Below are 24,872 nucleotides of genomic sequence, written 5' to 3'. Positions count from 1 at the left end.
ACGCAGGGGGTTGTGCTCAGGGGCAACGGAAGGCACGAGCAGGGGGCGGCGCCAGGACGCCCCTGCGGGCTCCGTCCAGGAGAACAAGGGTGTGCCGTGGGTGACCGCCCGCCTGGGCACCGTCCCCGGTCGTGCCCGCAGGCCTACGGCCGCCTCCGCTCCGCGCCCTCCCGGCAAAACCTCACAGTCGGCTCTACGGACTCAGGGTGTTCAGGAAGCGGCCTCGGGGCTTACGCGAATGACAGCAATTTGCCTCTGAGCTCACAAAGGCCGGCGGCTGGTGAAGCAGGGCCGGGGAGCACCCCGGAAGGCGGAAGGCGTCGGTGCAGCCGAGCCCAGCCTCCCCGACGGGCCGTGGTCCCGGCTCCGCCTCCCCAGACCAGACCTGCATCACAGGCAAGTGCGGGAACTGCTCCTACTCCCGTGCCGGAAAGCTGCGTTCGAGGACAGCCCCAGGTTCGAGGACCCATTTGAAAACCACACGTTTCTGCTGTGTGGTTTCCACACTGCGCTGACAGTAAAGCTCCCTCGTTCCAGATTCCCGTCTAGGGTCACTCTGCCCAAGGCACGCAAGCTGCTGGCAAAACGGCAGATCCTCCGGGATTCTCCCGTTAAATCGGTATCACGAGAAGGTTCTCTTGTCTCAGAATATTGGGTCCCTGGCGGGAATCAAACAAACAAGGCTACCGACGGAGCAGAGCCACACGAGGACAGTTCTGGCCCCGGTTCTGTCTCTGACATCCGCCGGGTCCTGTGATCTCGTGCCGCCCCGTGAAGGGTGCAGAGCCGATCGAGGGGCCCCGTGTTTTACCACGAAGCCAGAGAGAGTATCAGCACCGTCCGCAGTTGTCAACAACCTGCTGTCCCCGGAGATAAGGGTGACAAGCTTGTGAAGGACGCCGTACAGACGAACAAGTCAGGCACAGAACTGCCACAGAACATCCCTGAAATGGGAGAATGCGTTCTTGCACGCTGGCAGTTACCTCTGTGCACCTTGGTCAGAAGGGCTAAGAGGAAAACCTTCGGAAGCAGCAGAAGCTGGAGAACGACGCCGTGAGCTGCGCTGCCAGGGGGACGGCGGCCTCGTCCTTCTCAGCTGCCTCTCCCAGGACCTGGGGCTGCTCCGGGGACACAGGAACCACAGGCTGGGAGGGAGCGCCCTGCCTGCACCGCAGCCACCTGGCCACGTCTGGGTCCCCGGCTCCCCAGATCCCGGGCTCCGAGCCCCAGACACCGCGGACTCTGCGGGGTTTCCCTCAGTTGCTCGTCTCCCTGCCCCCGGAGGACAAGTAACCCCTCCAAGTCGGGGTGGCCCCACACCCCCTGCACACACCGGAGGCACCACGACAGGTATGGAGAGGTCAGAGGGCGCCTAGGGAGGAACTGGGCAGAATGTTCTCCGGGCAGGCAGCCTGGTAAAGGTAAATGCAGATGGTCACCCCCCTCTTCCGGGTTCCTGTGAACGTCACGCCCCAACCGGTCGGTGCCCTAGCGACACAGAGGGCGCTGGGCAAGTGCCAGGCACCGCCCCTCCCGAGTCTGGGTGCGCACAGCGACGGGGAGGTGCTGCCCGGCTCGGATCCCTCCTTTGGGACACGGCGGGGAGCACTCTGCCCGGCAAGCACTCCGCCAGGAACACAACGTGCATGCCATGTGACTTCCGGTCAGGACAGCCCTCAGCCACGTGCACGGAAGGTACTCCTCGTTTCGGGCACTTCTCGCGGTCTGCTGCTGTCTGTCCCTCGGAAGGACTGCGTGACTGCTCCCCGGTTCCCCCACGATACTCCACGCTCCACAACGGCAGGAACCATACCTGGTTTTGCTCAGGATCTGAGCCAAGTGTAATCCCGACGGATGAATGCATGAATCAATGAATTAATGTCTACTTCCCCTATAAGGCTTGGAGCTCTTGGCCAGGAGGAAGCATCTTATTTTCACACCCACAGCAACTAGCAAAGCGCCCCATATATGGCAGACACTCCATAAAATTTTGTTGCACTGACTCGAGCAGGCGTGATTCACGCTCTTGCCTCTCCCGTACCTTGACCAGTGTGGTGATCCGATTCCGGATCACTTACGTTTGCTACGAGCCTACGCCTTCTCATTTATCCTGAAGACGCCAGCAATCTGTCCTAGGACCTCCTCTACCGTCCATCCTTTTTGTCCCCAGGAGGCTGGGTGCGGGGGAGGGAAGAGTCCTCAAATTCGTACTAGGGAGAAGGAGAAAATAATGGAAATACTCTATTTTTGAGAGCCCAATTTGGAGAAAGGCAATTTTTAGGTAATGCCAGAGAGCCACGTTTCTAATATGTCTTCCTGAAAGAGGCAGAAAACACAGTTCTTCTCTGGAGAGAACCACCAAAAATACACCCGCGCCTGCCCGCGGTCCCCATGAGTGGGGCGGTCGTGGCATCACAACAGACACAGGATTCACGGAGACGGGCCGGGGAGGGAGACAAGGAGCGGTCTGGGGGCCAGCAGACAAGCAAGACACCTTCCCGACTTCCCATGAAGATCTTCCTCGAGTTCCTGGTGCTTACACCACTTTCAAAGGGAAAGTCCTCAGAAGAAGTGAGAGCAGTGGTCAGGATACACGGCAGTAATTAGGCCGCGTCTTCAAGTGGCTTCCGGGCCGTGGAGGTTCTCCTCCACGGGAGACCTGGGGGTCTCTGACGGGGAACAGCCGGCACACGGCTAATTGGGGTGACGAGGAGGAACCCCGGGGAAAGGCAGGCCGGGCTCCCACAGGAGCGTGCACCCCCACGGCCAACAGCAGCAAAGGTACTTCAGAGATTTCCTTCCAAGTACTTTAAGTGGCAGAGAAAATGAGGGAACACAAGGGGAGAAAGGAGGAAAAGCACAAAGAAATAAAAGGAGGAAAAACCAAGAAGGTCTCCATAGCTCCGAAAAAAGACAAACCTCCATTCCTTGTGAGGAGTAATGCAGACTAAAACCGTGTCAATATTCCGGACATAAAATGTATAAAACCGTATTTCTCCTTGTCAAAAAAACTCTAGGCCTTTCTGAAGAAAATGAACGCTATAAATTTATCTCAGGCAGTTTACAGTTATCACAGCCCACGTTGTTAGCAATGTTCCCTCTTCTAATCGAGCAGCTCTGAAAAGGCAAGGACTTGGGCTCTTTCCTTCTTACCTCTTCGTTAAGGGCACTTCCCCAGCCTGCCAGTCAAGGATTGTGATGCCGCTAAGTGCTCCTTCGAAGACCAGAGGGGAGGAGAAGGGAGAGATGGGGCAGAGGAGAGAGGAGGGAAGGGGAGAGGAGAAGAGAAAGAAAGGGAGGGGAGAGAGGAGAGGGGAGGGGAGGGAGGGGAGGGGAGGGGAGGGGAGGGGAGGAGAGGAGAGGAGAGGAGAGGAGAGAAGGGGGAAATGGGGCAGAAGGGAGAGTAGGAAAGGGGGACAAGGGGAGGGAAGAAGGCAGGGGAGAGGAGGGCAGATAAAGAGAGGGGAGGAGGGGCGCCTGGGTGGCTCAGCCGGTTGGGCGTCCGACTTCAGCTCAGGTCGTGATCTCACGGTTCGTGGGTTCGAGCCCCACATTGGGCTCCGTGCTGACAGTTGGGAGCCTGGAACCTGCTTCCGATTCTGTGTCTCCCTCTCTCTCTGCCCCTCCCCCACTCATGCTCTGTCTCTCTCATTCTCAAAAATGAATAAACGTTAAAAAATATATTAAGAAAAAAGAGAGAGGGGAGGAGAGGGGAAAGGAAGGGGGGAGAGGAGGGAAACAGTGGGGCCCGTTCTCCTGGATGGATCGTTCGTGACGACCCAGATTTCCACTCTGTTGTCAGCAGAAAGGCAGAGCAGCGGGGTCCTGACAGGCACCAAAGCAGTGCTGAGTGAAGGCGCACACGGGTGTCAGGAAGGGCCGGCTGACCGGGGTCCCTTCGGGGTCTTGCTGGCCCGCACCCACCTGCGCGGCCAACCCTGGAGAGAACTAAGGGAAAGCACGGCGCAGCGGGGACAGAGTCACCCCTGCAAGAGGAGGGGCTGCCGAGGGCTCACCTTCTCTTCCCAAGCCCAGCAACGGGCGAAGCAGTTCGCCTGACTCTGCTCTGAACCGGGCCGTGTTTCTCAGCACACGCGGCCCGCTCACGCCCCACCGCCGGGGACGGGTACTGCGGGGGAGGACGAGAACGTCCGCGACCCGAGCACTGCTTCGGAGCCAGCCGTCTCCTTAGCTCACGGGTGCGCGTCTCCAGGGCGCGTGGAGTCAACCACGAGTGAGAGCCCCCCGCAGACCGCCTGGCTCTGCGCGGAGACGGGTGACCCCTGTCATCTTGCCAACTGAGAGCTGCTCGCAAAATAGAACAGCAGACGTGCAAGGACCCCACGGCCCGCAAGCCCGTTCCCAGGCGCCCGAGGGAAATGAAAACACGGGCCCACGCAAACATTTTCACGCCCACACTCACGGCGGCCTCCTTCACCAAGGCCACAACTGGAAATGACCCACCCGCACACCAGCGGGCGAACGGATCGCGTCGTGGCCCAGACACGCGGTGAGACGCGCCTGGGCCACGGAGGGAACGAGCCACGGGCACGCGCAGCAACACGACCGCGTCTCAGAAACCGCGTCGTGCGAGAGGAGGCAGGATGACCCAGCGTGAGTCCCGCGTGCACACGTCAGGGGGTCGGGCAAAACCAATGCGGGGGGCGGACGGAAACGGACGGGCATGGTGAGGGACCTTCCTGGGTCACCGAGGCCCCCACCTCCGGCTTGTCCTGAAGGGGGCGCACCGTTCGCACGGCTCACCAGCCCCAAGACCGGATCTGGCCGTGCACTTGACTTCGCTAAACGACGTCCAAAATGACTTCTAAAAATCGTCTGCGCAATGGCATGAAGAGAAAAGGATGTTCTAAATTTTTAAAGATTTAAAGAGACGTGAAATCTTTAGAACTGAAACCAGAACAGACCCTCCTGCACCCCCACAAGTTTGTGCGCGGGACCGGACGCCGGCGGCCCGGGCCGGCAGGCGGCCAGTCTCCGGCGGGGCCGAGTGCCAGTCCTGGCGCCCCAAGGCCTGCACAGCGCCACCACATCGCCGCCTAGGCCCGCCCCAGGGCCACCTCAGGGCCGCCACAGCCCGTCACAGCCCGCGCAGGGCCACAGAGTAAGGTGCTGGGGACAGCATAACAACCAACAGGCAGCAGGAAGCCCTGTTCTAAAAACCCACTAGGGACCGCAGGGAAAAGGCCTCTTTCACGACGGCCACAGAAAGCCGTGAGAACCTTGACAGACGCGTCAGATCTCTGCGAGGAGCGTCTCGGGCCCTGAGGCCCAGGAAGAGAGCGCGGAGTGAAGAGGAAAGCCGGAGCTGTGGCTGCAAACACCCAGCTCTTCCCAAGCTGAAGGATGAACTCAGCGCAGCGGCGGTGAGGAAGCAGACGTGAGGGGCCGTGCCGGGAGCGGGCTGGGCCCGGGGGCTCCCGCTGGGGTCCAACTCCGCCTCCAAGACGCCACCTTGCGTGTGGCCCTCGCCGTCTCCCTCGTGCGGTAAGGCGGAATGGCCGGGCCCTCTCGGTCTGCCCCGCGGAAGACCCCAGCATCCACACTGACTCTGACAAGTCACTTCCAATCGCCTCGAAGCTTAACCTAGGCCAGGTGGGTCACGCCCAGGGCCTAACGGGCAAGCCCACCTTCCACGGACGCATCTGAGACGGTCCCGGGAGCGGAGGTCACACGGCGGCCGCATCCAGGATTTCAGGGCGACAGGACACTAACTCACATCTCCCGTCACTTACTAGGACAGTGGCAAATACAGACCAATCACTGACCGCCTCTGTCTCCGTGTACTCGGTCCCCGCAAGCCCCTTGCCAAGGGAGATCAGAACATAAACAAAATGGGAAGGGGTGGGAGGCCACGGGGTGGAGAATGGGATTCTCTGCATTATTAAACTCCAAGGAGCATCGTTCTGTCCCCAGCTCTGCTCCTCAAAAAGTATGGCTATAATGTGTATAAAATAGATGCTATTTACTTCCTAAAATCCAAGATCCACAGACTGTAAGATGCATTATTGCATCGTGTGTCACCAAGGAAAACAACGCTGCCAACTAAGCTCTGACACAGTGCTTTCTCACCGGCTGGAATTTTTATCTGATTCTTGGTAACAGAGCCATCGTCAGCTCAATCAGACAAGTTCGTCACTCGACACGCTCTGGCCTAGGTGCCCCAGCACCTCCTCCGCACGCTCGGAGGTCCTCTCGGAGTCGACTTTACGGGTTCACTCAGCGCCGCCCCGCAGGCCCGGGGGGTGGGTGGTGTTCTTCCGGGCCACAGACCCCGTGCACAGACGCTTCACAATCACGACTGACACCCGCCCCCCGACTGGCAGGCCGAAACACTGACCGTGCCCAGTCACACCACGGAGTTCGCCCCCGTGCACACAGGGCAGCTCCAGCCATACGCACAGCAGTCAGCGTGGTCAGAAACACGCCTCCCAGTCTCGGAGACGTTGTGTCAGAAGAACGGGCATCCTAGTGCTGAAAGCCCACGTGTTCAGGATCATACGTAACAAGATGGAGATTTCCCCCAGAGACCGGCAATCAACAGAGAGCCTAACGGAAATGATGGAACAGAAAAACACAACGAAAGAAAAAAAATGGTAGGTTGGCTAAACAGGAGATTGGCCACTACAGCAGAAGAGGGTCTGTGAGCTGCACAGCAGTCCCGGGAAAACATCCAGACAAAAGCACGGAAAGAAAAAACACAACCCTGAACAGAAGGTAAGACGTACTGGGGACACGAGGTCTCACATCCTCGAATCGGAGGGAACGCACGGAGCAGGGTCTGTGCCGATGCTGATGAAAACCATCAGGCCCCACACGGCAGAGCACCAAACAGGATAAACACAACGTAAACCACACCTACGAGCATCTCAGCGAGTGAGGAGAAGAGCTTTAAATCAGCCAGAGGGGGAAAACGCGGCACCTTGAAAAGACAAATATGAAGACTCACGGCCAACTTTCCACCAGGACAGACGCCCGGAGATGGGACAAACACACTTTTCAACTGCTTTAAATGGCGGGGGCGGGGGGACCTTAAACCGAAAAGAAAAAAAAAATCGCTATAAAATTGCACACCCAGCAAAACGATCTTTCAAAAACGAAACAAAGGAAGAATAAAAACATTTTCAGACAAAAACTAAATAATGTGTTGCCAGAAGATTCACACTAAAAGAAATATTTTTAAACTTCCAGACTGAAGGAGAATGATCCCAGAAGGCACAGAAATGCAGGAAGGAGTAAAGAGGGCAAAACAACAATAACACAGCCTTGCACGCGGAGCAGAGCCGCTGGTGGGACCGCAGGGGAGGGCAGGGCAAGTACACGCTGAGGCGTATGCTGCCCGGCGTGACCTCAGCTGAAGGACAGTGCACAGGACACGCACACAGTCCCCTGTGGGGTCACCCCGCACCAGCACACGGCACTAAGACAAGGGGACGTGCAAAAATGTTCTGAAACCTGGTTAACATAAAAGGCAAGGGAAAAGGCAGTAAAAACAGACGAGACGAAACTGAGATATAAAAGAAGCCAGACATACACCCAGATGCGTCCACCGTCACGTGAACGGAAGCCCCCGGAGCCCGTAGCTCAGGGCCTCCTCTGGCACCTGTGCTCCTGGCCGTGCCCCGGAAGGGCGAGCAGGGAGGCCTCAGGTCACCCAGTACACCAAGAGCCCTTCTCATCCTCTGTGCTTCATCTGAGCCCCTCCTCAGTGCTCTGGGGGAACAGAGGCGGGGCGGCCGACCACTCTGGCGACCAAAGCCAGACCCAACAGGCAGGGGGGGGGGCCCAGGGGTGGAACGTGCGGTCCTAAGACCCGGAAACTCTGGCTGGCCCTCCCCGCCAGGCAGCCGCCCCCGCCGGGGGCCGACGTCCACGCGGCAAAGCTGGAGCCCGCTCTTCACTGAGCCTGCCTCTGCCGGCAAAGCAGCCCCCGGCCCTGTGTGAGCCCACCAGCCCGAAGCCCCCCGGACAGGTGTCCCAGGACCCGCGGAGCTCCCAAGGCCCCAGTACACCGTGCCCTGTTCCCCTCAACTTAAAAGGTGAAGGACTCTCGTCGGCGGGGCACGTAGAAACATAAGCACGTTAAAAGGAGCGGCAGAGCTGCGAAACGGAGACCCCTCCGATTTTCACGATGATAAACACACAGAGAGACCCCACCCCCCACCATGATCACCATCTCCCGAGTCCTGTGCCCTGGACATGGCAGACCCGCGCTGTCCAAACTGCTCACCTCCGAGAGGATGATCTGGCTTTAGTGCGGTCTAGCTCAAGTACATTCTGGGGATTTGCCCGAGGTCACAGGTCTCCCTGCTCCCAGACGAACGCGACCATCAAGTGCACTAATGAAAGGACAGTGTTTGTGAAACAAATTTCTTTAGGGTTATTAAGGCACAGAAAACCCTCTGGCCATACCTAACTATCCCAGACCGCTCCCTCCTGAGTCCCCTGTGCTCTTACCGGAGACTCTTAATAAAAATTTCATACGTGGGACAAATCAAACTGGCCGAAGACTATTTAGGACCTAAATGTTATTATGAGCTAATGTTATATATGTTGTAATGTTGTTATAACGTTATTATGAGATACCACATGCATTATTTAGAAAAGACACAAGTCCTCATGACTAAAGTTATGGCTTACTTGATTTAAAAATCTCCATTATGGGGGCACCTGGGAGGCTCAGCTGGTTAAGCATCCAACTTTGGCTCAGGTCATGATCTCACTGGCTCGTGGGTTCAAGCCCCATGTCGGGCTCGGTGCTGACAGCTCAGAGCCTGGAGCCTGTTTCAGATTCTGTCTCTCCTCTCTCTACCCCTCCCCTGCTCACTTGCTCTCTGTCTCTCTCTCTCTCAAAAATAATCATTAAAAAAGATTAAAAATGTCCATTATGAACTCTTACAACCCAACAATAAAGAAAAATAACCCAAGTAAAGAATGGTATAGGACTTGAAGAGACATTTTCCCAAAGATGTGCAAATAAATGGTCAATAAGTACATGAAAAGATGCTCAACATCCTTCGTTATTAGGGAAATGCTAACCAAAACCGGCATGGCCATCATCGTAATAATTTTAAAACAAAAACACAGAAAAAAACAAGTGTTGGTGAGGACGGGGAGAAACTGAACTGTCAAACGTTGCCAGTAGAATGGAAAACGACCGGGGAAATCCTCCAAAAGGCAAACACAGAGGGGCGTCTGGGGGGCTCAGTCAGTTAAGCATCTGACTTTGGCTCAGGTCACGATCTCACAGTCATCAGTCTGAGTCCCACGTCAGGCTGACAGCTCAGAGCCTACTTGGGATTCTCTGTCCCTCTCTCTCTCTGCCCCGCCCCCGTGTGTGGGCGCATGCGCGTGCTCTCTCTCTCTCTCTCTCTCTCTCTCTCAAAAATAAACAGACATTAAAAAAGAAAAGGTAAACACGGAGTTACATACGAGCCAGCAATTCCTCGCCTAGGTATGTACCCAAAAGAACTGAAAACGTATGTCCGTGCAAGAACCCGTACACAAATGTGCACAGCAGCATCGTTCGTAACAGCCACAAGGTAGAAACAGGCCAAACATCCACCCACAGATGGATAAACACGACGCGGAGCGTCTGCCCAGCGGCGTTTACTCAGCCGTGAAAAGCCCCAGACGCCGACCCATGCGACAACACGCACGCACACGAACGAGTCTCGGAAACGCGGTGCCGGGTGACGGCAGTCAGCCAGACACAGGCCAGGCGCTGCGCGGTTCCCGTCGTAATATCATGCTATGTGAATTTCATTTCCCCTTTGCACAGCTCCGTGACATGCCACACCTACAGCAAACCCCTGACATTTAAGACAGGGGCACCCAGAAGCTGTCGTGAACCCCCGATTCACAACTACCCCGTGACAGACGCTTTCCCGGCGGAATGAAGTCAAGCCGAGCAGACGGGGCCCCTCCCCTCCAGTCTGTTACCATCGCCCTGGAGCCGCACTTTCTCCTCCGGCTGGAACCGGATCTGACAGCCCTTCGCAGTTGCGTATGGCGAGCATACGGTGGGCTCCTCACGGCCACCCCCAATCCCGAGTCCCCCGCTTCAGGCTCTGTATCCTCTACTTTCCCAGCACTTCCTCAGACACCTTCGCTCCCGCCCCGGCAACCCCCCCACCCCCAGAGCCGGGTGCACCAGGCTCGACATCAGGGCCTCCAGGTTAACCGGGGAAGCCGCCGCACCGGCGGTCTGGGCGCGTCAGACATCGGAGCTACAGCTGCAGTCCTCACAGATGGCGACCGGTCCTCATTTGCCATGTGTCACACACGCGGCTGAGACCAGATCCCGGGCGGGCTTGTTAAGGACACGGTCCAGCCCTGTTTCGCTATTAAACACGATCCTTCGAGCAAGTCATGCGCGGGGGCGGGCGGGAGCGGGGTCCCAGCAGGAGGAGCACGGAGCTCTGTGCCAGGGGCTCGGGCCTCCCCACCACCGGCTCCACCGCATCCCCCCCCCACCATCGAGGCTACATTTCACCTCGTTTTCTCCTCCCCGTGAACCCTCCTTTGGCACTTACAGACCCCACAAGTTCAGTGTAAACTCTCAACGTTCACGTCTAGGAAGCAGCAAAGCGACAGTTCACGGCGACGTTCTTCCCACGGCCCCCGGGCCATGGCCTCGCCCCCCCACCCCCTACCCCCCACCCCCTACCCCCCACCCCCCACCCCCCACCCGGGCAGTGGCAGCGAGGAGGCGGCCACCTGCTAGGCCTTCCCAGCCCAGGCCCACCTGCCAGCGGCCCACAGGGTGGGGGCAGGGGTGCAAGGGGCCACGCCGGGGGGCAGGGGGGGATCACAGCCACATAGACATGAGGGGCTACAGTGGAGACACCTCCGTGGCAGTGGCCCGAAATCCACACTTGCCGGTGTACCGCTCAAAGCCGCGTGGGCCCAAATCCCAGGACTCTCCCGCGCCCACGCCAGCCGCCCCGTGACCGCAGAGGCGGGGCCACCACGGGGACCGCACGGCGGTGGCACCACACGAGGCGATGGGCACACACCGCCCCAGACGGCCGGGACGTGTGGCCGGGGCCGGGCTGCTCACCCCTCCGCGTGGCCTGCAGGGTTGCCCCCTCCCCCTGCTTCAATGTGCTTGTCGTCTTCTGCCAAGAATCTACCGGCGGCGCCACGAAGCTGCTGGGCGGCGGCCGCCTCTCTGCTCTGCTGGACGCGGTGGCAGGCGGGCTCGGCAGGAAGAGCCGGGTAGAAACGGGTTTTCTGGGGACGGGGGTGGTGTGCGGGCCGGGCTGCACGACCGGAACCGTCAGTGAACGCTGTGGGTGGAGAGGCGGTCAGGCGAGCAGGGAGAGGGTGGGGTGAAGGGGAGTGCGGGACAGAAGGCTTTGTCCACACCGTCGTGCAAACGTCATGAGCACCTGATGCGAAGTGCTTCCCGCCGGGGGGGGGGGGTTATATCGAGTGGGGGCCATCTCCCCAGCTCTCCCTTTGCTCCCTTTGTGCCCTCACCGGCAACGTGTCACAGAAACACTGGCAAGGGGGACAGAGCCCAACCTTGGGACCAACAGAGAAGGAAGCCGGCTGCTGCAGGAAGAGGAAGAGGGGAGCTGGCTGGCCTGGGGGACAACAGGACGGGATGATGGTGTGACAGTGGCATCACGGATGACTCGTGGGCATCTTCACTGCTGAGCCACCATGTCAGTTTGAGACTAAGGCCAAGCGTGACCGGCCCAACAGGAGTCACTACACAGTCCACAAATGGTCTCAGAGCACCCCCAGGCTGGGGAGCACAGTCCCACGGCACGGCTGGGCCCTCCCTCGAGAGTCCACATCGGACTCTGAAAATGCCACGATGAGGCAGAACCCACCCACTCACGAGTCTTGACCGCATCCCTGTAGGAACTTTATTCCGGAACACCCGAGGGAGTCGGGGGGAGAGCTGTCAGCGCGGACATACGCTGCTCTGCCCCTAGTCCACCCCCAGCGAGGGACGAGCCACAGCCCGTGGGTCTCAAGCGCCACGACCCGCCCCAGGAAGGAAACCACAGGCCAGGGGGGCAGGTCACCCAGCAGCACAGCAGTCTTGGAGCCCGTCCCAGCAACCGGGCGGGCAGAGCCGCTTCCCTAGCACCCCCAGCACGAGGGCCAAGCCGTCAGCCCCGCTGCAGGGAGGAGGCAAGGACACAGCCTCACCACAGCCCCACCAGAACAGCGTCGCACCGGAGCGCTGGGCTGGCAAACACCTGTGCCTCACACCTACAGGACAAGCCTGTGAGGCCCCAAGGAGGAACGAAGCTGTCCACTGGCCTTAGGCCCCGTTCCCCCCAGACCCCCCCCCCCACCATACGGTACGGCGACGAGCAACATTGGTCCAAGCACGCGCTCAGTGGCGTGCAGGCAACCCTGTGACCAACAGCAAAGTCGCTTCGGTTCAAGTGCATCAGTGACTCCTACTTGGCCGATGACCAGGCGGTGGGGACTTGCTCTGTCCCAGACAGACTTCCCGCCCGCATGCACTCCGCCGGGCGGGCAGCACTGTAAGAACGTGCCAGGCCACTCGCCCACCGCGAACAACCTGAGGAGCACGGTCAACTGAAGGGCAGGATGGAATTTAAGCCCGCGGAACCGAGTCCACGCCATGTCGTAAGCACTGTCCCGTGTGGCCCGAGATGTGCCTGCAGGGCCCGCGGCCACACACAGGCGGGCCACCCCTGCACACCCTGACCTGGCTCCAGAAGGAGCTCCTACAAGCCAGGGGCGCTCCGGCGAGGCCCCAAAGGGCATTTTGCAAACTGGAACGTTCCCGGGACAAAATGGACTCAGTCAGGGGTCAATGCAGATACCGCCCGGGTGGAAACCTTCAAGTCCCTTCACCTTAGTGAGTTATAAACATGCCAGCATCAGGTGGCTTTCGGGTCCCCCCCCCCCCCACCGATAACAGAGGAGAGGGAGAGGGGCCGTGGTCCGCAGCGCTCTGGGGAAAGCACAACAGGAAGAGACCCCCGTTTGCCGCCCCCCCATCGGCTCCGGCCGTTACACCCTGTGCTAAACTGCCAGAAGCCCCCCAACTTGTTAGAAAAAGGCTGAGAAAGACGAATTCTTCACGGGATACGCAGTGCTTTGGACCCCCCAGTCCCGTCGCCCAGTTGTACGCTCAGCTGGGGCCCGACGAGGGGGCAGCGAGGCCTGGCAGGACCAGCAGCCGGCGGCAGCCGCGACAGCAGCTGGCACCCCTCCTTCCGTCTCCCGCAGAACACAGAACACAGATTTATGAACCCACGAGGTAGTAAGGCACAGCCTTAAATTTAATCAAAAGAAATGTCTCACCAGTGGCAAACTGATAAATTATTTAGACAAGGGTTCAGTCGGCCTGGAAAGGAAATCTGGGCCTGGTAGTCTGGCCACCTCAGAAAAAAAAAAAAAAAAAAAAAAGCACCGTCCTGACTTCTCTAAATTCCTTCCTGAGCCCAAATCACCTTTATCAAGATGTTTTATCCTGAATAGTTAAAGCTAGAAAAACAAGGAGGAAAGAGCACGAGGAAGGACATCAACTCTCCAAGACGCGAGGCGGACAGGTTTGCCGTGGTCAGTTCTCTGCTGCTCCCGTGTGGCGTTGGGGTCGCGCGATCCCCCAGCCCGTCCCGCCCACGGCAACGCGGAGGCACGAATACACTAATGAACGCGACCTTATGTCCCCACCTTTCTGAGTCTCGCAGTCCGGGGCACGGACAAAGAGAAAACCAGATCTATGGGCATCCACACCAAAGGTCTAGAAATTTAATAATGCTCCCATTGTTTTATTGCAGACGGCACATCGACCTCTATTACGGCACAACACTCGAGGGCCCTGTAGAATGCAATAACGTGCTGTGTGTTTAGCTTTGCAATGTTTCAAAGGACCCTGATTTACAGTTAGGAACAGGCACCTTGTACACAAACATCAGAGCCTGGTAATTGCCTCATGTTTTGTGCAAACTCGATGAGGCGGCACGAGGCGGGCCTCCCTCCCTCTCCGGTGACCCACGGGAGGTTACAAAGAGCAGAGCAGCACCGCTCGCCCCGGGGCACGTACCATCGTCACCCAGTGCACACGGCACAGCCTCACGGCCGACAGCAGCGAGCCCGTCAGGTCTCCTGCTGCCTCCATTACCTGAGGCTCGTTTCTGAAACAGAGGAAGCCACCAACAGATGGAAGCAGCAAAATTTTAAACATTTTTATGGTACTTACAAATGAACGCAATCATCTTGACATTCAGAAAAGAAAACGCTAAGTATTCGCTGCCGTGGTTGTGCGTCCCGATTGCAGGCAAACCATCGCACTCCGTCGGCGCGGACTGCGTCTTTCCGGGGGTCGCTGGCCCGCATCCCAAGCCCACTCCATAACCCCGCCCCGACGGGGGTCCCGCCTGCACCGGTCCACGGGCGCTTTTCCTAAGCACCCTATGATCTAGAAACATCCTCCCTCGTCAGCCTTGTGAACTGAATCTCTCCTTCCAAACACTACCTTGCAGATCCGTTCTGGAAACCCCGCTCACTTCAAGCACGTTTCTCAGACTAACGACCGTCCACCCGGAGGACTCGCCCCCATCCCCACCCCCCGCCCCCGCGGCTGGCCCTCCCGCCACCACGAGAAGGGAACTTCTCAACCCTACACCGATTCTATCGTCATTTCTGGATCTGCGATCATTTCCTTATATATAAATGCTGCCTGCCTTACATGGTCATGCCTCTTCCAGATGCCATGGGAGAGATCTGCTCTTAGAAATTCAGATTAAAAACAGTAATAGATCCTACTTTCGAAGATTCCACGTACCGCCAGCTAGCGTGAACTAGCCCGTGCCTACCAAGCTAAACTAGTAAGAAAGCTGGCCGCAAATCAGCTTAGGACTCCAAAAAAAGACCAACACAAAACCGCCAATCATAGCAAATGGAATACACGTTACAATACAATATCTTGAAATATCAGACACGCATTCTGAAGACCGTATCTTCTCATGTGGTATTTCTTTAACAGTTAATTAAAACGGCGGAGCCCCTCCTGTGAAGGACACGGCTGGCAGATCTGAATTCAAGGGGCTGCGCTCTCCTAGGCAAGTGCCCCCAGCAAGAGGCAAAGCATAAAGTCAAACCCGGGACAGGGTCAGGGGTAGGCAAGTCAGAAAGGCATTCTCTTACATCCAAACACTGCTGGTTCTCCACCTTCTGGATGCCGGTGGCGTGCCCCGTGTGTGCGGTCACACGCGGCCTGAAAGCCTGTCTGCACCACGCGTGCACCCTTGGGCGCCTGGGTGTCGTCGCTGAGGTCCCGGAGGGCCTTCCGAGTCCCCAAAGAAGCTACTTCCTAGTGGTAACAGCAGGCATCTCAGTTGTTTTCAAAGGGACACACCATCGAAACCTCTCCCGAAGGCATCACACTCTCAAGAGAAAGGCTCCTGGGTTTTTATAGAACCATCAAGAGGAGACAGCAAAGCCCTCAGGCACGGAACAAAATCACCCCTAAGAAACCGCCTTCTGAAGAATGAGAGTCTGTGGCCACTGAGTCAACAAGTCAGAAAGGGGGCACCGAGACGCACCCCCAGACACAGAGACGGTCACTACCGCTCAGTCATCCCAGGACTACGGGCGGCAGCGGAAGCCACCGAGGGCACAGTCACAGGCACCAACAGATTCACTCTGGCTGTTCTCTTAGAATGTAAATGTAATGCAAAGACTCCCTAAACTCCGGATCACGCAAGGGGTCCACAGACAAAGACCCCAAGCAGGCAGGCCTCGCCGAGGCCCCTAAGCCACTTGCTTCCATGAAGCAGAGGCTCAAAACGGAGGACCGAGGACAGCAAAGCATCCGGGGAGGCGCCCGGAAGGCCACGGGCCCCCCACCTTCCCCGTCAGGCCCTTTAGAGAATTCCAGAGCCCGCTACACAAAGCTGAACACAAAGGCACCTCCACAAACACCCCAAATTTCTAACCTTCTACTGAAACCATTAAATCTTCAAACCAGCTAAAGAGAAAGGCCAAAGGAAACGGGTCTCGGGGTGGCTTACGAATAACTTAAGATCTTAAAAGCGCCTTGTCACAGTCACCGCATCCCACGCCACTTTCCTTCAAAACAACAAAACCCCCAAACTGTAAGACGCAAGCAGCGGAAGGCACGATAAGTGGAAGTGGCTCCCTACGAACAACCTTACCTTCTGAATCAAAGACCAAGCATACAATAGGTCATCTTTTGAGGGTGGAGTGTTTTTCTCGACTGTCTGAAAACTGAAGAAGGGCTCTGACTAGTTGGGGCTGCAGAAAAGTTACCGAAAATGCATTCCCTGTGCAAAAGAAAAGCCATGATTTAAGAGTACCATGAAAAACGCTTTTCATTTGCTAAAGACTGTGGGGGAAACTCAGGCAAGAGGAGTTGGAGGGCGTGTGGCCCGGACCACCTGCACACACGGAGCGGGCGGGTGGGGCATGGGCGGCAGCGAGGGGCGTCCAGTCCCCCAGGGACGAGCGCGCAGGGCTGTAAGGAGCCCTCACCTGGAAGGCTATGTGAACCCTGGAGGCGGTGCCCCCCTCAGGAGGAGAGAGGAGGGAGAGGAGAGAGGAGGGAGACGAGGGAGGAGGGGGAGAACGGAGGAGGGAGAGGAGGGAGAGGAGAGGAGAGCGTAGGAAACGCGCTTACCCGCGGCTGCCAGTTCTCGTACTGCTTCTGCAAATTTGCACCGATGGTTTCCAGAGCTTTCTGAGGCCCCATCGACAGAGGATCTGAAGAAGCAATAAAAAGGGGAAAGTTCATTATCCGTGCATCTCCTCGCCGCCAGGCCTGCCTCTCGCCGCGTCCTCCGCCATCACTCACTTCACGGCCACCTCGGACCCAAGACACAACTGGGGTTTTCTGCCATCACCAGACCTAGGGAGCTGCTACGCCCCCAAACAGGCCAGAAAGCACACCGTTCTAGAGAACGGCGCCTTCACCGGACCCACCGGCCCTGGGTCTTCCCGTCCCTGTGCTCACCATGCAGCCTCACGGTCTCCCTGCACCCCCACTGCCTCACCCCCACACTGCCCGCAGGCTGTGCAAAGGAGGGGCCGCAGGGAGGGCCACGCGGCAGTCCCCTCACCTTCTAACGACAGCCCTCACGCAACAGGACGGGGAGGAGGACAGAACGACCATGGTGACGCGTTCGTCTGCGAACTTTCGCCTACGCACAAGAACCAGTTTCACAAGCACACCCGTGTGTTACTGGCTCACCCGCCTATTTCGGGAGTGGATTCTAGTGCAAATAACCCTAACCAGCAACTCCTCAAACTTACTTGGTCTCGGGACTCCTGTGCACCCTTGAAAATTATGCGGAACCCCAAACAATGTTTAAGCGGCGGTATCTATTGATTGGTATTGGCTGTATTCAAAATCAAACGAGAAATTTTAAACAGAGTTCTTCATTCATTCATTTAAAAGTAATAACAACTCATTACATTTGAACATACTTATTATGAAAAATGACTGTTTTGCAAAAAAAAAAAAAAAAAAGAATCAAAGAAAAAAGCAGGACTGCCTTACAATTTTTAGAAATTTTCTTTTGTATCTGGTTTAACACATGACAGCTGGACTCCACTACCTGCTTCTGCGCTCATCTGTCACAAAATGTGGTCCTCGCCGACACAGAGGAGGAAAACCCCACCTCACGCACGGACGCACAGACGCTGCCGGAAAGGAGAGGCTGGTTTAAATAGCCTTTGTAGGGGCGCCCGGGTGGCTCAGTCGGTGAAGCGTCCCACTTCGGCTCAGGTCGTGATCTCGCGGTTCGTGAGTTCGGGCCCCGCGTCGGGCTCGGTGCTGACAGCTCAGCCTGGAACCTGCTTCGGATTCTGTGCCTCCCTCTCTCTCTCTCTCTCTCTCCCTCTCTCTCTCTCTCTCTGCCCCTCCCCCACTCACACTCTCTCTCGAAAATAAACATTAAAAAAATAACAAAAGAAGTAAAGACATAAACAGCCTTTGTAGACAGTCGTGGCTATCTGCTTGGATGCTATACGACTCCACCGCGGCAGTTTCTTTAAGACCGCGTGACGTGGAGTCTGAAGGCACAGCGATGGCCCTGGATCTACGGCACTGAACCCGCTAGTCTGTCGTGCGCTTTGAATGGACCCTCTACCGATGGATGATGTGTCGTCATCACTGGTCACTTGTAAAACCCTGGCTCACCGAGCCATGTGGATCTTCTGCATTTCGTTCCCTAATATCTCAAATTTTACCACCGGCAACAAATACTTCCATGTCCACCTAAAGTGACGGCTCACTCTGTTCATCTTCCAGAAAACGCCTGCCAAATGCCCCAGGTCCGTCAGTCGCTTCTCCAGGCAAAGAGGATCCACCACGAAAAAAGCCACTAGTGTAGCTCAAGACTCACCCACCGCGTGAAGCCTCTCCTCCCTGCAACCAGGACCCGCCACCCGGCAGCCCCCGCCGTCACACAGCCTTACAGGTGTGCTGTAAGATTGTTCACTGCTGAGCCGCAGTCCCCAACACAACACCTTTCCCGAACCGTTTGCAGTCTCCTCGTTTTCCGTGTATTAACGCTAAGTCTGCCCCAACGCCCCCAAGCATCCGTCTCAAATACCGTCTTGCACACAGTTGAGATGGCAGCTAATCTCCCTCGACACCCCGGCCGCCCCCCGTGCAACCCCAGCTTGGCAAGAACCTAACACTCCTCCCTGCAGAAGTGGGAATGGCTCCCAAGGACACAGCCTCACGGGACCGGGGACGACAGCACACACGGGACCGGAGTCTCACAGTGAAGAGAAAATTAAGGGCAGAACTCAAAGAGCAGTTGAAGATACAATGCTGGACAACTTCCCAAATCTGGCAAGAGACATAAACTTACAGGTTCGAGAAGCTCAGTGAAACTCCAACAGGATTAACCCAAGAAAACCCAGACACATCAGAGCCAAATCGCCAGAAACAAAAGACCGAAAATAAAAGTCCTTGGAGAAAACTCTGTTCACAAAGGATCAGGAATGAGACGGTCTCTGGGTTTCCCAGCGACGACGAAAGCTGGACAGACAGAGCAACACCTCCAAGTCCGTCGTGAAGATAACGTCAGCCTGATGTTCAAGTCTGAGGATAAAACAGAGGTCTTTTCAGACACGCAAACACTCACAAAATCTGTCCCATGGTCTCCTCTTGAGCAATACAGCACCAAACGAGGCCATGAAGGATCCAGGAAAAGAAAGAGAGAGACCACAAGACGCCCACAAGCCAGCTCTAAGGATGAAGAGGAGCGAGAGGGGTAGTTTTTTAAAAAACGAACAGATTATCTGAGCACTGGAATGAGTACTGATAGCACCTGACAGATCTACTGGAGTATATGTAAAAAAATGAACTCACAAGTTCACAGAAAATTTAGCAAATAAAAGTAACTGGCAAATTTGTAACTACTACAGGGAACAAATCACCTACACAGACAAGAAAGGAATCAGAGTAGCCCCTCTGGGAAAGGCAGAGAGAAGAGACAGCTTCCTCTTAATATACTTTCTAGTATGATGTGACTCTAAAACTTGTATGCATGTATTACTTTGATTTTTAAATAAAAAAGAATTATAAAATTAAGCAACAGGACTTCAGAATTGGCAAGGACCTTTAGCATCGGTGCGTCAAAGTCATCGAGGACTTTTTAAAACAGAGACGCCGGGCTCTACCCTGGAGACTCCAATTCAACAGCTTCAGAAGAGCCCAGTCAGCTAACGAGCACATTCTGGCTGAGCGGAACCTAATGAAAATTGGGTCATAATTAACTTATCTGGAAGAACTATGGTAAATTCGTTTCCATCTGTAACTAAAGACATTAGACGTTCATTTTCATCTCTTTGTCCTGGTAGGAACCGAGTGCTGAGGTCTCGAGGGAATTACGACGACCCCAGTCAACCCTGCTATGATCTGAATCACAAGACTGGCAAAGGGCCAGAATAAATCGGGATCGGAAAAATAAAAACTCAGGGCCACCGAAGAGCAAAGGGGAGCTGAAAACAGCATCAGCAGATAGAAACCGCTCAAACGGCCAGGCCTGGGACAGGAGACCAGGGGTAAATACAAGAGCCAGCGTGAACCTTCACGCCCGTGTGGCACCCGTGTGCCCAGTGCTCCGGCTGGAGTCCACGGGCAAGAGAAGGGCACGGTTTCCTCTGGACAAAGAGGAGAGGCCCAGCGGGGCGCCACCTGATCAGAGGCAGGTCGCACACGTGCCCTCTGCGAACCCCGAACCCCGTCGAAGGGAGGAAGGAGGGAGTGCAGGAGGTGAAGGTACTCATGAGGTGGGAAGGGCCAGAGCTGGCCCTCCCCCCTGGACTTCTCCCCTTGGAAAGCCCAGGCCCTCCCGCCCCACACGGTCCTCTCCCATGTCCCCAGAGAGGGCCTGCCGCCCGTCTGCCAGAGCTGGAGGGCCTCTGCCCGCAGGCAGGCCAGCAGACCCCTCCGGTCGGGGCCCTCCTCCTCCTCCTCCTTCCCTGGTCTGGCTCAAAATTGCTGCCTTCCCGAGGGAGGGGCCGCGATCAACCAAGGCCGCCTGTCACATCCTCTGTACTGGGAACCCTGTGGCCAATTAACTGCATGGTTTCCTCCCAAGGGTATGACAGTGGGGGGAGGCGCATGGGGGGAGGGAAAGACGAGGACAAGGAAAACGATGCTTTTACTACAATAAACCAAGTCGCTGTGTCAGCGAAACTAAGTTCCTGGTGGACAGTGTGGACAGTCTGGAAGTGTGGGTGCTGTCCTAATAAGGCATCTCTCCTCTCCTGCCCTCACGGGTTCCTGCTCAGTGAACAAAGTGGGCGGGCAGGTGGGTGGAAGGGAGAGGGCGTAACTGGCATTTGTATAAAACGTGAGCTTTGCGTCGACGTTCCTGCAAGGCTTTCGGGCTAAGCCCCGTACCTCGTACGCACAGACCTTCACGTCGGCAGGAACTGCAGTCAGCCTACGCCCCGACACAGGGGAGAAGCTGGAGTTCTGGGTGGTCAAAAAACTGGGTCAAGGTCACAGAGGTCGGCGATGGGGCTGGCAGTCAGCCAGCCTGGAAAACCTCCTGTTCTGTCCACTCTTCCTTCGGGGGAGCCCGTGCACCATCAACTACCAACGTGCTGATCCCAACCCCAGCACCTGGTGCCGGCACCATGGCCGCTCTCCCTCCTCCTAGGAGGTTCTGGAAGGTCCTGAGAAGGGCAGGAGCCCAGGGAGCACGGCTCTGCTGACCCGGAGAGGAGCACTGGGGGCCTTCTCCTGTGACATCACTCCTCCCCGGAAAAGCCTGCAGTGCCTCCAGCATGCTCCCTTTTGGGTAAGGTGAACGCGAGCACGACTAACTTAAGGGGCCGGGCTGGCTGGAAGGTGACAAGAGACCGGGCCGGACTTCGGGGCCGCTGCCCACACCGTTCCTTGATCTGTGTTGGGTCAGTCTGGGAAAAGCTGCCGAACTATATGCTGGGATCAGCCCACCTTCAGAACAGACTGAAAATTAAAAAAGCACACAGAGCTCGCTGCTCAAAGAACGTCTGTAGTCCTCTGTAGCTTGTATTGAAGTGGACGTTTCATAGGTACTGGTTAATTGACATATTAACTGAGGACTGCCTATTAGATCCAGTGCAAATTTCTGTGTGGCGTTCGAGGACTCTGCCACTAATTAGCCGTGTAACCTCGAGCGGCTAATTTTCATTGAGAAATAATAATGGCAAAGGGGCCACTTTGAAGTCAGAGATAGTTTTCAACGGCTCTGCGCCGTCAGCCATGATGTCACCCACATATATGTTCTCATTAGAAGCATATACAGTGGGAGGCACTTCATCCTACTGAGTCGAGGACAGAGCAGGACACAGCCTGGCAGCAAGGCTCTGGCCAAGGGCCGGACGTGGCCCTCCCACGGCCCGAGGGTCCCGGGAAGGGAGCCACCATCCTCCAGGAGCCCTGTCCACGCTGCAGCCGGGCCCAGCCCTCAGTCTCACCGCCACTTAGCCACAAAATAGATGAGGTCCTGGTGCCATCTCCCGTCCCCCGCCCCGTGCAGGCACCAGGAGCTGTGGCCGGGATGCCCTTTTGTGAAGTGCAAACCCTGTCGCTCGCACAAGGCACTCTGCTCATGGGGATGGAGGCTCCACACGATTTACACCAACGCCTCCTTCAGGGGACGCGGAGATACTGCCGGGAGAGGCCAGTGTGACCGGACAGAGAAAAGAGGGCCTCACCCGGGAGCCCCCGAGAACAAGGGCTTCCACCGCAGGCCCAGGGGTGCTCCAGGCTCACGGCAGTGGGTGCCCCCTACACCCCACACCCCCCACGGCTGGGCCCCTTCTCCTCCTCGCAGTCTTGGCTCTCACCTCCCCTGCAAAACCCCCTCCCTCCACACGGCCTGCCCCAAGTCCTCTACCCACAGCATCTTCTGAGCTCCTGAGCCCCTCAGGGTGGACCCACCTCACTAAAGGTGCAAAGATGACCGCTCTATTCTTAGCTCAGCTGCACAGGGCCTCCCGGTGCCCGCGTGCATGGAGGGGAAAAAGAAAAGGCCTGTCTCTAAGGAGTAAGAGAAAAACACAGGTGAGCGCCTCCTCGATATTTCCTTAGGATACCAGACTTTCCAAGCCGCTGACAAACCTTCAGCTTTCCTACGTCTTATGATACACGGCTACCATTAACGAGCACGTAGAAAAATCTCCCGGCAAAATTACACTTCCTCCTGTTCAGCAGTCAACTCATCTGCACCCTGCTTCCAAACAGGGAAGTGCTTCCAAACACGCTCCGTTCGTCTTGGAGACATCTCTCCAAGAGGGATGGGCACTCAGCATCCTTCAGTGGGATGCTTTTAGTATCGCTGCTGTAGCATTTAATGTCAGGCCATAAAACAAAACAGCCTCTCCCCCGCTTCTCTGAGAAGAGCCGAGTGTCACTTCTATGAAATAAAACAGCATCTCATTATCCGGCGGAGTGGGGGGGCAGGGGCGGGGAAAGACGCGTCGAAAGCCGTGAGGGAGCGCGGGAGGGCCGGTGAGCCCCCCGAGTCCGCACCCTCCCCACGAGCTGCAGGGGCCTGTGCGCCCAAGCCTTCCCTCCCCGCCTTCCCTGCGTCAGGGAGGCCGTGCACTGGCTTCAGAGCAGCACGCTGAGGCTCTACCTGTTTGTTCCGGCAACGACGTCCCTGTCACATCAGAAAGCCTAAAGGGCCGCTTCACGGACGAGGACAGGCCCGTTCTCCGAGCCTCCGGAAGCAGCGCTCTCTCCTACGCGGTGCTGGCAGCACATGCCCGGGGACAGCGACACGGACTGAGAAGTAAGAGTCGCCCACGAGTCTCACCACTCAGAGCCCTCGGCCCCGAGGGCAGAGCGGCTCCAACCTGCACCGACCACCTCCCCCGGCCTGATGTGGGTCTGTGGCCCCAAGGCAACCCACCTGCAATCGCTCCACCCCTGCACAGAGACCCCACACTCACGGGCCCACCGGAAAGCAAAGCAGTGGGGCTCTGGTCGTCACCTGACACGGCTGACGTCTCCTTTGCAAAACAAAATGAGAAACGCGCAGCGCTTCACTATCGAACATCTGCTGGAGGCCCCCAGAGCACGGGGCCGCTGTGCCACTGGGCTGGGGTGCACGACACACGCTCCGTTCTCCTCTCTCCGTGAGCACGCGGGGGCAGAAGAGAAGCGGACGCAGGAGGCGCCTGGGTCCCCACTCAGTGCTGTGGCAGGCGGGGGGTCCGGGTGGCGGGCGAACAGGCATCGGGGGCCGCTCCTTGCCACAGGCAGTCTGCACTGAGCCGCGTTCCGCCTCCCTCCTGCTCCATTTTACAGATGAGGAAACTAAGGCCCCGGTAACGGGTGATCTGCTGAAGGGAACGGCAGAGCCCTCTGACTTCCGGAGACACAGCACAGACTCCAAAGACCAGACACAGTGTGCAGACTGGCTGCCTTCCACACAGGAGGGCCCCGTGGGCTGTGTGGCTGCACCCGCCCCTGCAGGGGGCCGTCCCGGCAATGCCCTCCCCTCCCCAACCCCGCCACGACCCACTCTGGACGTCCGCATCCTGAAAGACGCAGGACCAACCCTCCTCGGGCCTGGGTGTCCTTGCCCCGCCAGCCCAGCCGCTCCTCGGCCCTCACCACCTGACCCCCTCGTCCGGTGCTACCACTCTTCCCCAGCAGCTCCCCTCCCCGCTGACTCAGGACCCTGGCTCTGCTCCTCTTCCCCCGGTCACCGCTCGCCCCGGGCGGGTGACCTCCCCCCCCCCCCCCCCCTTGTCCACCAGCCAGGTCTTCCCAGCCGTCCGCGGATGCTGTTCTGCTCCGAATGCCCAGAAGCACTGGCCTTTCACGCATCTCCAAGGCTGGGCCCCAACTCTCGGTCCCGGCTGCCACTATCGTCACACCTGACACCGGCAAATGCCTGCACGAGCCAGCCTGGGGCCACTGGCTGGGGCTGGGCAAGGCTGGCAGCCCTCCGGGGTGGGGGCTCCCGGGGAGCTGCCCGTCCCGTCAGGGGCTCAGAGGCCGCACAGGCGAAGGGAAGACAGTGTTCCCGGGGAGGGCTGGGGACCTGGCAGGGAGGAGCAGACACCCGTGTGGGGAGGGGCAGACAGCAGAGACGAGACGCTGGGTCACACAGGGTAAGAGACACCGAGAAAATACATCAAGGCTGTTGGAGGAGGGAATCACGAATACGGAGAATCCCACTGGGTTGGAAACGAGGCACAATGCATGGTTCTTAACGTGTGCAGACAGCACGGAAATACAGACGTGAACGTGTACACAGGAAGCACACCTGTGCACACGCGTGTGTCCCCTGCTCTGGCAGGGGGAGACGGGTGGCAAGACACTGCTTCTCATGACAACACCGGCCCCGGGGTCTCCGTTTCTAAATCCG

General features: G+C 57.4%; 1 protein-coding gene across 1 annotated transcript in view; it reads right to left on the bottom strand.

Annotated features, from left to right (window-relative positions):
• The window catches only part of RPTOR (regulatory associated protein of MTOR complex 1), a 331,619-nt gene that overhangs the window by 228,855 nt on the left and 77,892 nt on the right, over nt 1-24,872 (bottom strand). Inside the window, exon 3 of the mRNA XM_081791320.1 lies at nt 16,661-16,743. Within this exon, the coding sequence (XP_081647446.1) occupies nt 16,661-16,743 (83 nt within the window). The remainder of the gene's footprint in view (nt 1-16,660; nt 16,744-24,872) is intronic.

Source organism: Panthera onca, chromosome E1 (assembly GCF_046562875.1).
Source record: "Panthera onca isolate mPanOnc1 chromosome E1, mPanOnc1 haplotype 2, whole genome shotgun sequence".
NCBI lineage: Eukaryota > Metazoa > Chordata > Mammalia > Carnivora > Felidae > Panthera > Panthera onca.
This window is presented reverse-complemented; position numbering and strand designations above follow the sequence as displayed.